The sequence below is a fragment of the Choloepus didactylus genome, chromosome 2 (genome assembly GCF_015220235.1).
Source record: "Choloepus didactylus isolate mChoDid1 chromosome 2, mChoDid1.pri, whole genome shotgun sequence".
NCBI lineage: Eukaryota > Metazoa > Chordata > Mammalia > Pilosa > Megalonychidae > Choloepus > Choloepus didactylus.
This window is the reverse complement of record NC_051308.1, coordinates 116070207-116084312: the sequence shown is the minus strand read 5'-3', so window position 1 is coordinate 116084312 and position 14106 is coordinate 116070207. Positions and strand designations below refer to the sequence as shown.

General features: G+C 41.8%; 1 protein-coding gene and 1 pseudogene across 1 annotated transcript; one reads left to right on the top strand and one right to left on the bottom strand.

The window, feature by feature from the left end:
- Positions 1–255: 255 nt before the first annotated feature.
- ENSA (endosulfine alpha) lies at positions 256–7096 on the bottom strand. The gene is made up of 4 exons (XM_037826073.1): positions 6894–7096; positions 5090–5215; positions 3630–3796; positions 256–939 (listed from the first exon to the last, which is right to left on the bottom strand). Exons 1-4 carry the CDS (start codon positions 6948–6950, stop codon positions 924–926), a joined length of 366 nt encoding a protein of 121 aa, XP_037682001.1. The 5' UTR covers positions 6951–7096; the 3' UTR covers positions 256–923.
- A 4952-nt stretch (positions 7097–12048) lies between these two features.
- LOC119517785 lies at positions 12049–13046 on the top strand (annotated as a pseudogene).
- Positions 13047–14106: the final 1060 nt, after the last annotated feature.

The window sequence follows — 14106 nt, the reverse complement described above, 5'->3', positions numbered from 1 at the left end:
AGGAATGGACAGGGGTTAGGAAAAGCCCTGGCTAGTTTGCCAGCCTCCCTCTCCCAAAGTGATGGAGGTGGGGAGACCATGAATACCCATATTAAAGGTCCCCATTCCTTAGAAATTCAGGGCCCAACACCAGCTTTTCCCTTGAATAGTGTCTTCAGTCTTGCTTCTGCCCCCCCCCATCCTCCACCCCCTTAAGCCCCAATAAAACACACCAGTTGCTTCAGAATATTTCTGGGTTGGGTTTTCTCAAGGGTCTTTTTTTTTTTTTTTTTTTTTTTTAATTTATTTCAAATACTGAAAAAGTCCCCTGGGCTCTACGGGGCTCCCCACGCTCATGGCCCCTTTACCCCACACTCACTGCCCTCCTCCCCACAGCAATCTATTTCAAGAGGACAGCATGTTTTTTTAACAGTTAACACTGAATTTTCAGTTTGCCCTGAAGAACCAGAGGAGCTATCTGCATCTGTAATATTTAGATGGACAGTTTCTTTTATCTGACACCACATCCCCAGTCACATCCAAGCAAACAAGGCATTTTTCAACATAGCTGAATAAGAACCCCTCATCTTTAGTCCACTCTACTTCCTCCCCCTTACACTCACCCCACACCATCCATAGGGTCAAGGAGTATAGTCAGGAGTGTTTTTACCAACTCCAAACCCTAATTTATATTCCCTGAAATACCCCACCCCATCCCACCTACCCCCAGGATTTCAAAAAGGAAAAACAAAAAAGGTTCAAGGTCTTGGTGCTCAGCCCAAGGGGCTCCATGCGCTGGGACACCGACGGGCAGGGGCTTCTGCCTCTCCAGCCCGCACCCGAGCCACCTCCTGACCCCTGGTTGCAAAAGCAGGAAGGGGCAGGAGCCAGCACAGGACCCAGGGGGACAGCGTCTCAGGATCTGGCGGGAGCCCCGGGCAGCATCATTCAACTTGGCCACTGCAGATGAACACAGAAGACAAAAATAAAACACTGTAAAGTAATAGGGGAAAAATGCCTAAATTGCACCCCAGTCTCTCTTCCACATTTAATCATTAGGCTATGTGGCTTATGTCTCAATCCTATCCATGAAAAGAATTGCAAAAAAAATCCACAAGATATTTTTGTGTCTTGTTGAAGATACCCAGGGAAAACAAAGAGAAACAATCTGATAGACAAAGACCAAAATAACTGGAGGTTTCCAGGGGTGTAACTGCCTGGCTAAGTAGGTTGTTTCAGAGGCACGACCACTGCCACACACAGCAATGGAGACTGAGTGGGTACAGCACAGTGATGAGGTGGTGCCCGTGTGGAGGCCGGGGGCAGACAACTCCTGTGTGGTTTTGGGTGGAGAAAAAATAATCTGTTTAATTAAATCAATTTGTGTTTTGATTTTGAAATGACACTTCCTCATGCTGTGGAAACAGGTGGCAAATACAAGAATGTAGCTTTTTTCTTTGTTTTCTTAGGCTTGAAGATGACCAGGTGGAGAGAGAGACTAATAGTTTTTCTGACTTCCCTATTCTTCCCATTCTTCCTTAAAAACCAGACTTCACTGTAACCACCAGTTTTGAGGACTCAGGCTGAACAAGAGAGAAAGCAACTTAGACAGTAAAGAAAAAAGTACAGAATTCGAGAAGATCGGAGATGAAAAAAACGTACAAAATTATATATATATTTATATATATAATAACATGACACATCTATGTACAATATGGCTGGGACAGTTGAGGAAACTATACAAGGATGTTCGGCACTTTACCCTTCCCACATGGAATTTAGACTAAGGAAGACAGCATGAGGAAATGGAGCAAGAAACACAAAAATTATATACAATTACAAGTGACAGTCAAGGAGTTTAGGGGCTGGGGGAGTGCAGGGATCCTGCTCTCTCCATACCTTCCTCACCAACCTTTTCCTAAACAATCTGAATGATAGCTTGAAAACTGAATGGCCAGTTAGGATAGAAGTATATATCTACCCCATCCCATACACATGCACACCAACAAGTTCATCAGTTATTTTCACCAGGCCAAATGTTTGGCATGTCACAATTTGTGAGGTGAGAGAGCAGGAGAGGATTAAAGAATCTTGCTCTCTTAAACAGTCTGTTCTCACCCTGGCCCCTTCTGTAATAACTAGCAGATTGCATTCAGTAAGATTCAAGCCAAGCTGGTGCTATCTGAATTGAAGACACTGGCCACCCCCAATCCCTTTCTTTCACCTGTTCATGACTCAGCATTGCTATTTCTCTTCATTGCCCAGGAGTTGGGTTACTGAGCTCTAGAAAGGCAGAGATTGCCTAGTCTCCCTGCCCTCCCTCCCCACCTCCTCAGCTTTCTCCAAGGTGAATCATCTCCTAAGAACCTGCTGCTCCAGCCCCGCAATAGTACTAAGGCCTGGGGGCTAGCTAGGTCAGTTCATCCCTTTTCTTCCTGTCGCCCTAACAACACACCTGGCATCTGATTACACCTGAAATGTGGGGCCCCACATGTGCATGACTAAGCATGTTTCCTTAGGCCCACAACTCTGCTGCCAGAGCAGTTTAGCTAAGGCCCAGATGTAGGCCAGGAAAGAGGCAGGGGGTAGAGGCAAGAAGCTTCCATGGCTAGCTTCGTAGAGTTTTTACCCTGATCCTCAAGTCCATTATACCTATGAAGTCCTCTTGCCTGAGTTTATCACCCTCAAATCTCAATTTCCTTTCTCCCCCTGTAGCCCTCAAATGGTACCCCTCTGTTACTTTCCCAGGCAGAGGCTTGCCCATGGGCCATCTTCACTTTCAGTTTTACAGTGAATAGCAGAGTTTTTCAATTGGTAGTTACAGGATTTTAGAATCAGAATCAATCTTATATATATTCATTTCTATTTTACAGATGAGGAAATAGAATCCAGAAAGGGCAAATGACCTGACCAAAGTTATACATTAGTTCTGCAAGACTGAGTGGGACTAGAACCCAGATATCTTGACTCTTAAATCAGTGCTCTTTCCACTATCCCATGAAACCCTTCAAAAGCAACATGCTGGGAGAGAGAGAAGGTGCCCATTTTCTATGTTCATCAATCTTTGTATTGTTTGAGAGTCAGGGCAAACTATATGAGATACTGAGTCAAGGAAGTTAAGTAGGCATTATGGTTTTAGGCAAGCAAATCAGTTTTTCTTTTTTGAGGATTCTCTACACTTGCTATAATGGAAACATGAAGCAATAACAGCCCGAGGGACAAAACATTTAGAAGCACAGAAAACATATCTCATTCACTCTACCTTTCCCAACTAGTCAGGTCAGCCTTGGGATGTCACATCTGCCACAGTATTCCCAAGTCTCAGCCTAACCAATTTTGAAATTCCAAAAGGAGAAAGCACATCTCCCCAGTTGTTCATACAACAGAGAATTTGCAGCATCATCCAATCTTATTTTCCTATTTCTGGCCTCCTACCTCGGCTTCAGTGAGGGTGTAGAAATCTCAATTTAACCAAAGAAATGAACTCAGAGCTCCTCTTCAACCATATTACCTTCTAAGCAGCCACTAGCAAAATCAGTTTTCTCTGTCTAGCAAGCTGAGAAGACCTGACTAAATGCTCATTCCATTCCTGCCTACATTATATGAAAGTCCAGTGGGTGAGGAAGGGGAGAGGAGGGGGCCCAGGTTACCCCGCAAGCTTGCTGGTGACGAGTGAGGACTTTCTCTGGGGCAGATCCTGTGGGGTGGGGATGTGGTCACCGGTCACCAGGTTCTTGTCTGGTCCTGCACTTGGCAGCTGCTTATTCTTCATCTTGGCTTTGGCCATGTTGTAGTCTCCTGAGTCAAAGTACTTTTGCTAAGACATAAGAGGGAGGTTTAGGTGAGTGAGGAGCTCTGGATTCCTCAAAAGCAAAAATATTCATTCATTATAAACCCTCCTCTATACTCAGCTCTTTCAATTAGTCTTTCTTGCCTAACCTCACACAATCATAGCTTAATACTAATTATAAGCACTTAAGTCTTCTCCCCAATGTGTTTTGACTTTTTCAGGTATGCAAGCAGTGTCCCAGGTAGAGTGAGTATATATTCTTGGAGTCAAGGGATTGCCCCCACATCCTCTCTATCCCACTCAATACAGGATGGTTCAACCAAATCATTGACTTCATTCATAAAGGCTTACTGAGGACCAACTATGTACAAAGCAATGGACTCAGTGCTAGGGAAATACAAAGAATAAAATATATAGATGGATGAGTCTGGGGCTATCCTAGCAATCAGCAGGAGAACAACCTCAAAATAAAAAATTATTCTCTCAGACCAGAAATAGGAACTGGGTTTGTCATGAGGAGAATGTACTTTCGTTCTGACTCCCACAGCTCCCACACATGTTCCAAGGCTGTGACAACCTGCCCACGCCTGCCTTGCCTACAGCAAGGTAAGCTGCAAATCGGCATCACATTATCATCTATGACTAAGACTCAATTATCGGGATTCTCCACGGGGATCTGTTTTACTCTTCACTTCATCCATACAGAGAAGCACACTCCAGTTTAACAACTTATAATCCCTCAGTCACCTTTAGGTACCTCTGGGGACTGAGAAATCTGATCGGGAGCTAGATTGCTATGAAGGCAGAATCTCCCTTGGTGAGGAAGTCCACCCTGGACAGGAAAAATAAGTCTCTTGAGGGACTACAGTTAATGGCTGGCACTAGCTTCAAGGATATGAAGAAATCTATTCGTTACAAGCTGGGGATTTCTATAGGTCAGATGGCTTGATTTTTTCCTGAAATGATAAACTTCAAAATTTAACTCTAATCCTTAAAAAACAACGCACAGTCCTAAAACTCCCACCATACAACGGGCAAATGCCCGGGGCAGTCAGCATTCCAGACTCTAGCACCCTAAGCCCCATATCCAAATGCCCCTTCATTAAGCCTTAATTTCCTGTATGGGACATCAGAAGGGAACTGTTACTATATCAGGGGTTTACAGTATTTTGCTTTGCTCTTTTCAAAGTTTCTCACTCCTCTGTAGTATTGCCTAACAACAAAATCTCCAGATCAGCATCCAGTAGAACCTCTACTGATATTGTCACTAGAGCCCCCTTAAGCTCTAAAACAAGAGGGTTAAGAGAGTGTGCGTCATACCCCTTTCTGGAGTCTCTTCATGAGGAAGTCGGAGCCTCCAGGCTTTTGTCCTAGGCTTGGATATTTGGCCTTTAGCTTTGCCTCCTCAGCTCTCTCAGGGAGAATACCTTCCTTCTCCTGTGTGTCCTGGAGGAAACAAACGGGCCAAATAAAATTAAAGACCGAAGTAATGTTGTAATATCTGATAACCCTTAAACTATCAACTCTTTCTGGAGATCCACCCACTAAACATGCTACCTCCACTATGCTGTTAAAGCTAGATCTGCATTCAAATCCCTAAAGCTGAAGATGACTATACTGTGAGAAGGAAAGGACAAGCTGTTTCTCACACTATGCCCAGGGAACCACCCCAGTGACACGGAGTATTGGGTTAAAGGTAACACCTAAACACAATACTTCAATCACAGAGAGGCCCATAGCTTACTCAGCACGGAAGCTAAGAAAGACCAAGAGAAAAGAGCTAGCCAGGACTTCTGGTGATACAAAATGAGTAGGAGGGTTCCCTAGGTTGTCCCTGACACACAGTACAAGTCAAATGGGAAATCAAAGGGGTAATTCTGCTGAAGACTTCCTTCCTTATTCAGAATCTAAGAAAGCCATCCAATAAGTATCCCTGGAGAAGAGCTACCTGGCATTCTCCAAAGATCTCCACCAGAGCAATGGGACAGCATTGCTCCAACACTTCCATAAACACCATGTATGGTAGGAAAGTGATAGGCAAACAAAGATGAAAATGGCACTGTCTTTAATCTCAGGAAAATATACAGTAGGTTCACTAGCGTTTTTACCCACCAGTTTTCAACAAAAAACAACACATTTCCTAGTGGGGGAAGTGCTGGAATTTTGGGGAACATGCCAAGAGCTGAAATGGCTTGTAGGTGCTCTAACTGCTGTTCTCACTCGCTCCTTGCTTTTTGGGCCCCGTTCCCCTTTTCTTTAGTGATATTTTAAAGGATCTGAAGCCAATTTGCGACTCTTCCGTGGAATTACATTCCCTTTCCTTGAAAATCAGGCACCGATATAACACCAGGTGTATTTCATGAGAGCCCCTGAATCCTGTTCTTAATGATAGAAGTCAAATACAAACCCCTACACGGGGTTTACTTGGCGTTAATGTTTTTATCACAAAATTGCGAGTGGACTAAGTCCCGCTACCGTGGAAATCTAGGGGAATAGGGGGGTGTCTTTCTTGTTAGACTTTCTCGGGGTCTTTTAAAGCTTTAACCTCCATTATTCTGTTTGGAACTCTTCAGTCTTGTTCGGAAAGCACTAAAGGTGGACAACAGATCAGCTCCAACCGACTCCTGAGAAAGTTGCCACCTTAAACTAGCAATGATAATCATCACTCTTTTCTCCTCCCCCAAAGCTGGTCCTTTTAACCTCGACCTGTCTTTCTGTAGATTAAGAATGCGGGCCCAATCCTGGTTGTTAGGTCATTTGGACCCCTACTAACCAATAAGACATTGCATCCTAGGACCACCAACCCCCTGTATCTATCCCCCTTCATACACCCAGTCTTTCCAAACACCCACCCCGCGCCCAGGTTCGACCCATCACAGCACAGCTTCGATGATTTGAACTTAGGCCTATTGGCCAATCAGGAAAGGGAAGGCACAGACTGACAATCGACCCAACTAACCAGTGCCAAAGCAGCAGGCAGCGCTGAAGCGCGTCCTGCGTGACACCAGAAAGTGGCCAACCCCTGCAGAGCCTGAGGCCATGGCGTCCAATCCGCATTGGGAGACCGTCTCCCGCCCCATGACGGTTGCCCGGGGCTCAACCGCCCGCACCCCCTCCATTTCACCTGCTTCTCCTCGCCGCTCTCCTCTGAAGGGTTCTCCTCTTCCTGTTTCTGGGACATGGCGGGACCGGGACTGTGGAGTGTAGAGGGGTCCGGGAAGTCAACCGGAGAAGGGAAGGGGGAGGGGAAACGGGGACAACCTGCGCTGCTGCTCCGGCTTCTGTCACTAGGGTTGCTCAGTCAAAATGGCGGTTCCTGCCTGTGACGTTTGCGACCGCCCTTCCAATGGGAGCCAATGGGAGCGGAGTAGATGGGGCAATGACGTAATGATTTACCAATAGACGCTGGCCAAAGGTGGGATCTATATGAGCAACGGGCAAGTTAGATCACCAACCTGGGAACGAAGTGAGCGATAAGGACCAATTGAAAACTTGTGGGGGCGTTTTAGGGGGCGGGGCTGTTAGCTTTGGCATTTTTTACTTTTCTGGTGCACCCAGATTTCCTTCTGCTCCAACCCCCCGCTCTGTTAAGGCTGGAGAATGAGAGCCTGCAAACCTTTTATTTTTAGGTGGACCGGTTTAAGCTTTGCGTGGTGTTAGCAGAAAATTATCGATCTCTAGAAGATAATTTGGAGGGCAGAGTTGACTTTAAAGTGATATTCATCCGTTTACGGATGTATCACTTGGTGTGTAGAATGGAGACACTAATCCCCAACTGGAGTCGTCTTGCAGAACACTGATGACTTATGTTCCATAATTTAACCCTTATGAACAGTTTTATTATTGTTCGGTGTCATCTCATGGGCACTAAGCTCCTTGAATCGGGGATGACAATTTCAGGTACATGGTAAACATTTAGTAAAATTTTTTTTTTTTTTAACTAGTAGTTGTGTTTACTAAATAGTGTCAACATTTAGTATTTAGTATTAACATTTAGTTAATACTTGTTAACTTATCCGGAATCATAGTTCAAGAATAGTTCTTGAGTATCTAATTGTAGATTGTACTGTATTCTACAGAGAAGGGAGAATAGTAAGGTGCTCTCTGCCTTTGGAAAGCTTAGTTATGGAAGTGTGGAGTGGACTAACTTTCTCGGTATGCCAGGAGTACCCTAAATCCACAAGGTTAAATAGACACATCCTGCAGTCAAAAACTGCAGCATTTTAATATTAAAAATGAATATTGGTATAATACTAATAATATGGCAAATTTTGCATTAATTTTTAGTTTTTCAGGCAGCTTCTTGTGAGAGATAGCCTTCATTTTTCTGTATTATTAGGTGCACTTCTAATGGGAAAGTTTGAGAAGCACTGAACTACACAGATTATAATCATACAAGGCAAACTCTGAAAAGTATAGACATAAAATAGGGGTATAAAGGAAAGATCACACTCAGTTTAGGCTTCAAAAAAGACTTCATGACCATTGAAAATGGTATTTGAAATGAGTTTTAAAGGACTTAGGAGTTTGCCAGGTACCGATGAAGGAAGGAAGGTGTGATGTTTAGTTTTGTGTGTCAACCTGGCTTGGTTATAGTACCCAGTTATTTAGTCAAACAGTTATCTAGGTGTTGCTGTGAAGGTGTTTTGTAGATGTGGTGAACAACTACAGTTGACTTTAAGTAAAAGAGATTACTCTCAGTAAAGTGGTTGGGCCTCATCCAATCAGTTGAAAGGCTGTAAGAGGCAAAACAGAGTTCCTGGAGAAGATATTCTGCCTCAAGACTGCAGCAACATCAACTCCTACGTGAGTTTCCAGCGTGCTGGCCAACCCTATAAATTTTGGATTTGTCACCCCCCCATCTTAGGGGCCTAATTCTTTGAAATAAGTCTTTTTATATGTGATATATATAATGTGATATATATAATGCATACAAGATGATGTAGATATAAAGATATGTATAATGTAAAGATATGTATATAAAGATATGTATAATATAAAGATATATATATATGAAATCTCCCCTATTGGTTCTGTTTCTCTGGAGAACCCTGACTAATACAGATTTTGTTACTGGTAAGTGGAATGCTATTTTCACAATATAACTAAAAATATGGAAGAAACTGTGAATTGGGTAATGGGTAGAGTCTGGAAGGATTTTGAGGCACTTGACAGAAAAAGTCTAGATTGTCTTCAAGAGACCATTGGTAGAAGTATCGACATTACAGATGATTCTGGAGAGGGCTCGGAAGGAATGAGGAGAGCTGAAGAGGAAGCTTCTATCATCTTAGAGACGTAGTCATTAACAGAATGTTCAAGGTGCTTCTAGTGAGGTCTCAGATGGTACTGAGGAACACGTTATTGGACACTGGAGGAAAAGTGATCCTTGTTATAAAGTGGCAGAAATCTATGCTTGATAAATCTATAAGCTGTAAGTGGCTGAATTGTGTTCTGGTGTTGGGTGGAAAGTAGAATTTGTAAACAATGAACTAAGATATTTAGCTGAGGAAATTTCTAAGGAAAATTTGGAAGGTGCAGACTTGTTTTTCCTTGCTGTTTATAGTAAAATGTAACTTGATATAGCTTGATTTTACACTGATGAAAAATTTAACACTAGATGATTTGGAACATTCTCAGCCTATCCAGGTAGCATGCTCTGGTAACAGGGCCAAGGGTGTGGCTGAAGAGACAAAGTATAGAGATGGGGTTATCCAGGAAGGCTCTGTAGAGAACCCTCTTGTGAAATGGTGTGGCTCCCCTTGATAAACATGGAAGACCAACTAGGTTTTTGAGAATGTTGTATCAATAGAAACACTCCCAGCATGGATTGAAGTGGACAGAGACAGGACAAAATGTAGGAAGTCTGTTGGACTTCTGGGATTCTACAGGCAGGAAATGGCTGATAGAATTACTCAGTACAAACATATGCTGTTCATCAAGAAAAAGGAAGAATGACTCTGGGGACAGAGCTGTGGATGCAGGGGCAGAAGCCAGTGGGGCTTTCTTGGGGCCAGAGGTAGGGGATAACAGGACCTCCTTAGGCCTAGAGGGTAAATCGAGCCACAAGAATTATTCTCGGGCCTTGAAACTTAAAAATTTTGCCCTGCTGAGTTGTGTGCTTGCTTTGGACCAATGACCCCTTTATTCTTTCCATTTTTTTCCCTTTTGGAATGGGAATATTTATCTTATGCTTGTCACATCATTGTATTTTTTTAATGCAATTTTGTTGTGATATATTCACACACCATAGAAACCATCTGAAGTATACAATCACTGGGTTACAGTATGATTCACATAGTTGTGCATACATCTGCATGATCAAATTTAGTATACTTTCATTACTCTAGAAAAGAAATAAAAAGAAAAAAGAAAACCCTAGTCCTCTCATATGCCTTGTCCCCCCCTATTATTGACCCACAATATTGTTGTGGTACATTTGTTACTGTTGATGAAAGAGTATTAAAATGTTACTGTTAACTATAGTCCATAGTTTGCAATAGGTACATTTTTTCCCATATACCGCTCTATCATTAACTCCGTGTACTGGTGTCATACATTTGCTCTAGTTCATGAAAGAACTTTTTCATATTTATACAGTTAATCACAGATATTGTCCACTGCAAGATTCACTGTGTTGTACATTCCTGTGTTTTAACTTCTAGCTTTCCTTCTGGTGACATACATGACCCTAAACTTCCCCTTTCCACCACACTCACACACTATTCAGCACTGTTAATTACTCTCACAATAACATGCTACCATCACCTCTGTCCATTTCCAAACGTTTAAGTTCAACCTAGTTAAACATTCTGCACATACTAAGCAACGACTCCAAATTCTTTAGCTTCAGTTCTATATCCTGGTAACCTATATTCTGTATTTTATGTCTGTGAGTTTACATATTATAATTAGTTCATATCAGTGAGATCATACAATATTTATCCTTTTGTATCTGACTTATTTCACTTAATATAATGTCTTCAAGGTTCATCTATGTTGTTGCATGCTTCAGGACTTCATTCCTTCTTACTGCTTAATAATATTCTGTCATTCATGCATCGCTTGATGAATACTGGTTGTTTCTATGTTTTGGAAATTGTGACTAATGCCACAATGAACGTTGGTGTGCAAATGTCTGTTTGTGTCCCTGCTTTCAGATATTCTGGGTATATCCCTAGTAGCAGGATTGCTGGGTCGTGAGGCAACTCTATACTTGGCTTCCTGAGGAACTGTCAAACCATCCTCCACAGCAGCTGTACCATTTTACATTCCCAACAGCACTGAATAAGTGTTCCAATTTCTCTACTTCCTCTCCAACAAATCATTGTATTTTGGAAGAAGATAACTTGTTTCCCATTTTCCCAGCTTCATAAATGGAGAGGATTTTGCTCCAGGATGGATCATACCCAGAGTCTCACCCATAACTTATTTAGATGATAAGATTTGGGACTTGTTGAGTTGATTATATTTAGACAATATTTTGGATTTAGAGTTAAAGCTGGAATAGGTTAAGACTTTTGGGGATGTTGGGATGTATTTTTCTCATGGGAAGGACATGAATTTAGGGGAGTTAGAGGGCAGATTGTAGTGAATTGAATTGTGTCCTCCAAAAAGGTGTGTTGAAGTCGTAACCCCTGGTAACTGAGATTGTGACCTTATTTGGAAATAGGGTCTTTGTTGATGTAATCAAGTTAAGATGAGGTCATACTGGATTGAGGTGGGATCTAAAACAAGTGACTGGTGTCTTTATAAGAGAAAGGAAAAGGAAATTTATACAGAGACGCAGAAGAGAAGCACAAGGAAGAAGGCCATGTGAAGAGTGAAGCAGAGACTGGAGTTATGCTGCCACAAGCCAAGGAATTTTAAGGCTTGCCGGCAACCACCAAAGGCTAGAAGAGGCAAGGAAAACATTTTTCCCTACAGCCTTCAGTGGGAGCGTGGCCCTGCCAACACTGTGATTTTGCACTTCTAACAGAAGTGCTTTTTAGGAAGATTAATTTGGTAATAATGGATAAAAACAATTCAAAATTCCAGGCAGAAATATACTAGAGTTAAGCAGTCTAGCTAGGGTCCTGCAAGACTTTGTGGGAGATAATTAGGATTTAACCTAGATATGAGGTAGTTAAGAATAGAAGATAGGGTTTTAGGTGTCATGGCTGCCTCAAGAGACCTGTAAGAGTTTGCACTAGTGGTGGGGAGGATCTGAAGCCCACACCCGGAGATCTAACAGGGTAAAGCTGCATCTTGGTTGTGGAAGTGAGAACTTCGACTCCTCAGCTATGGCAGCGTCCAGGAGCCACATGGCCCAGAAAACCTCGGAATTGGCCAGCAACATGCAGGAAGCCCAGAGTATCGATGAAATCTACAAATATGATAAGAAACAGCAACAGGAAAACCTGGCAGCGAAGCCCTGGACTAAGGATCACCATTACTTAAAGTACTACAGAATCTCAGCATCATTGGCTCTACTGAAAATGGTGATGCATGCCAGATAAGGAGGAAACCTGGAAGTCATAGTTTGATGCTAGGAAAGGAGGATGGTGAGACCATGGTCATTATGGACAGTTTTACTTTGTCTGTGGAGGGTACTGAAACCCGAGTAAATGATCAGTCTGCTGCATATGAATACGTGTCCCCATATATAGAGAATGCCAAACAAGTTGGCCACCTTGAAAATGCAATTTTCTGGTATCATAGCTATGGCTGCTCACTTTCTGGGATTGATGTTAGTACTCAGATGCTCAATCATCAGTTCCAGGAATCATTTGTAGCAGTGGAAATTGACCCAACAAGAACAATATCTGCAGGGAAAGTGAATCTTGATGCCTTTAGGACATACCCAAAGGGCTACAAAGCACCTGAGGAAGTATCTTCTGAGTACCAGATTATACCACTTAATAAGATAGAAGACTTTGGTGTACACTGCAAACAATGTTATGCCTTGGAAGTCTCATATTTCACATCCTCTTTGGATTGCAAATTGCTTGAGCTTTTATGGAATAAATACTGGGTGAATACGCTGAGTTCTTCTACCTTGCTTACTAACGCAGACTACACCACTGATCAGGTCTTTGATTTCTCTGAGAAGTTAGAGCAGTCAGAAGCCCAGCTGGGACAAGGGAGTTTTACGTTGGGTTTGGAAAAACATTACTGAAAGTCAGAAGACAAACTTGCCAAAGCTACGTGAGACAGCTATAAAACCACCATAGAAGCTATCCATTGATTGATGTCTCAGGTTATTAAGGATAAACTGTTTAATCAAATTAATATCTCTTAAACAATTGCTGAGTAGTGCTGTTGCTTAAAAGCCAGTAGAGAAAAATACTCAAGTAATACTTTAAAACCCGTTAGCAAAAATCTGATTACAACTATAAGGTACTCTGAAGTGTCCTGATTATTAACAACCTGTAATAAAGCTCTTTAAAATGAAAACAAAAAAAAAAACAAAGACTAGAAAATAGCCTAATTGAGAGAGTGTGACACTAGAATCTGCTGTATTAACAGATGATTGGATATATGGAGTAAAGGAGTCTATGTGTAACTATTTTGTAGAAACAGTACTTTCAAGAAAAGCTGATTTGGGAATGGAATTGGAAGCAGAGAGAAAGTGAGGCATTCAATATGGAAATATTCAAAATATTAACTTATTTTTTTAGATAAATTATAGGTTTATGGAAAAATCATACAGAAAATACAAAGTTCCCATCTATACCCCACCACATACATAATTTTCCCTAATGTTAACACTTTGTGCTAATGTGGCTCCTCTGTTACACTTGATGGAACAATGCTGTTAATTATACTATTATCTATAGTCTATAGTTTACATTAGGGTTCACAGTTTGTGTTGTACAGTACTATGTTTTTTTATTATTATTCTAGTAACATATATAAAACCTAAAATTTCCTCTTTTAACCACATTCAATTTTTAATTCAGTGGTGGTAATTACATGCCCAATATTATGTTACCATCATCACCATCCATTACCAAAACATTTCCATCACCCCAAACAGAAACTCGCTACTAATTAAGCATTAACTCCCCATTCCCTATCCCCACCCCAGCTCTGGTAACCTGGTTTCTATGTTTATACACTTTTAAGTATATACCCAGAAGAATTGAAAGCAGGGACTTGAACAGATATTTGCATGCCAATGTTCATAGCAGCATTATTTGCAATTGTCAAAAGGTAGAAGTAACCCAAGTGCCAAAAACAGATGAATGGGCAAACAAATGTGGTATATACACACAATGGAATATTACTCAGCATCAAAAAGGAATGAATTTCTACTGCATGCTACAACGTGGATGAACCTTGAAGACATCATGTTGAGT

Coding starts and splice junctions, on each gene's coding strand:
- ENSA (XM_037826073.1), bottom strand. CDS start 6,950: ATGTCCCAGAAACAGGAAGAGGAGAACCCTTCAGAGGAGAGCGGCGAG. Junction 5,216..6,893: donor AGAGCGGCGAGGAGAAGCAG/GTGAAATGGAGG, acceptor TGTTTCCTCCAG/GACACACAGGAGAAGGAAGG. Junction 3,797..5,089: donor TGAAGAGACTCCAGAAAGGG/GTATGACGCACA, acceptor CTTATGTCTTAG/CAAAAGTACTTTGACTCAGG.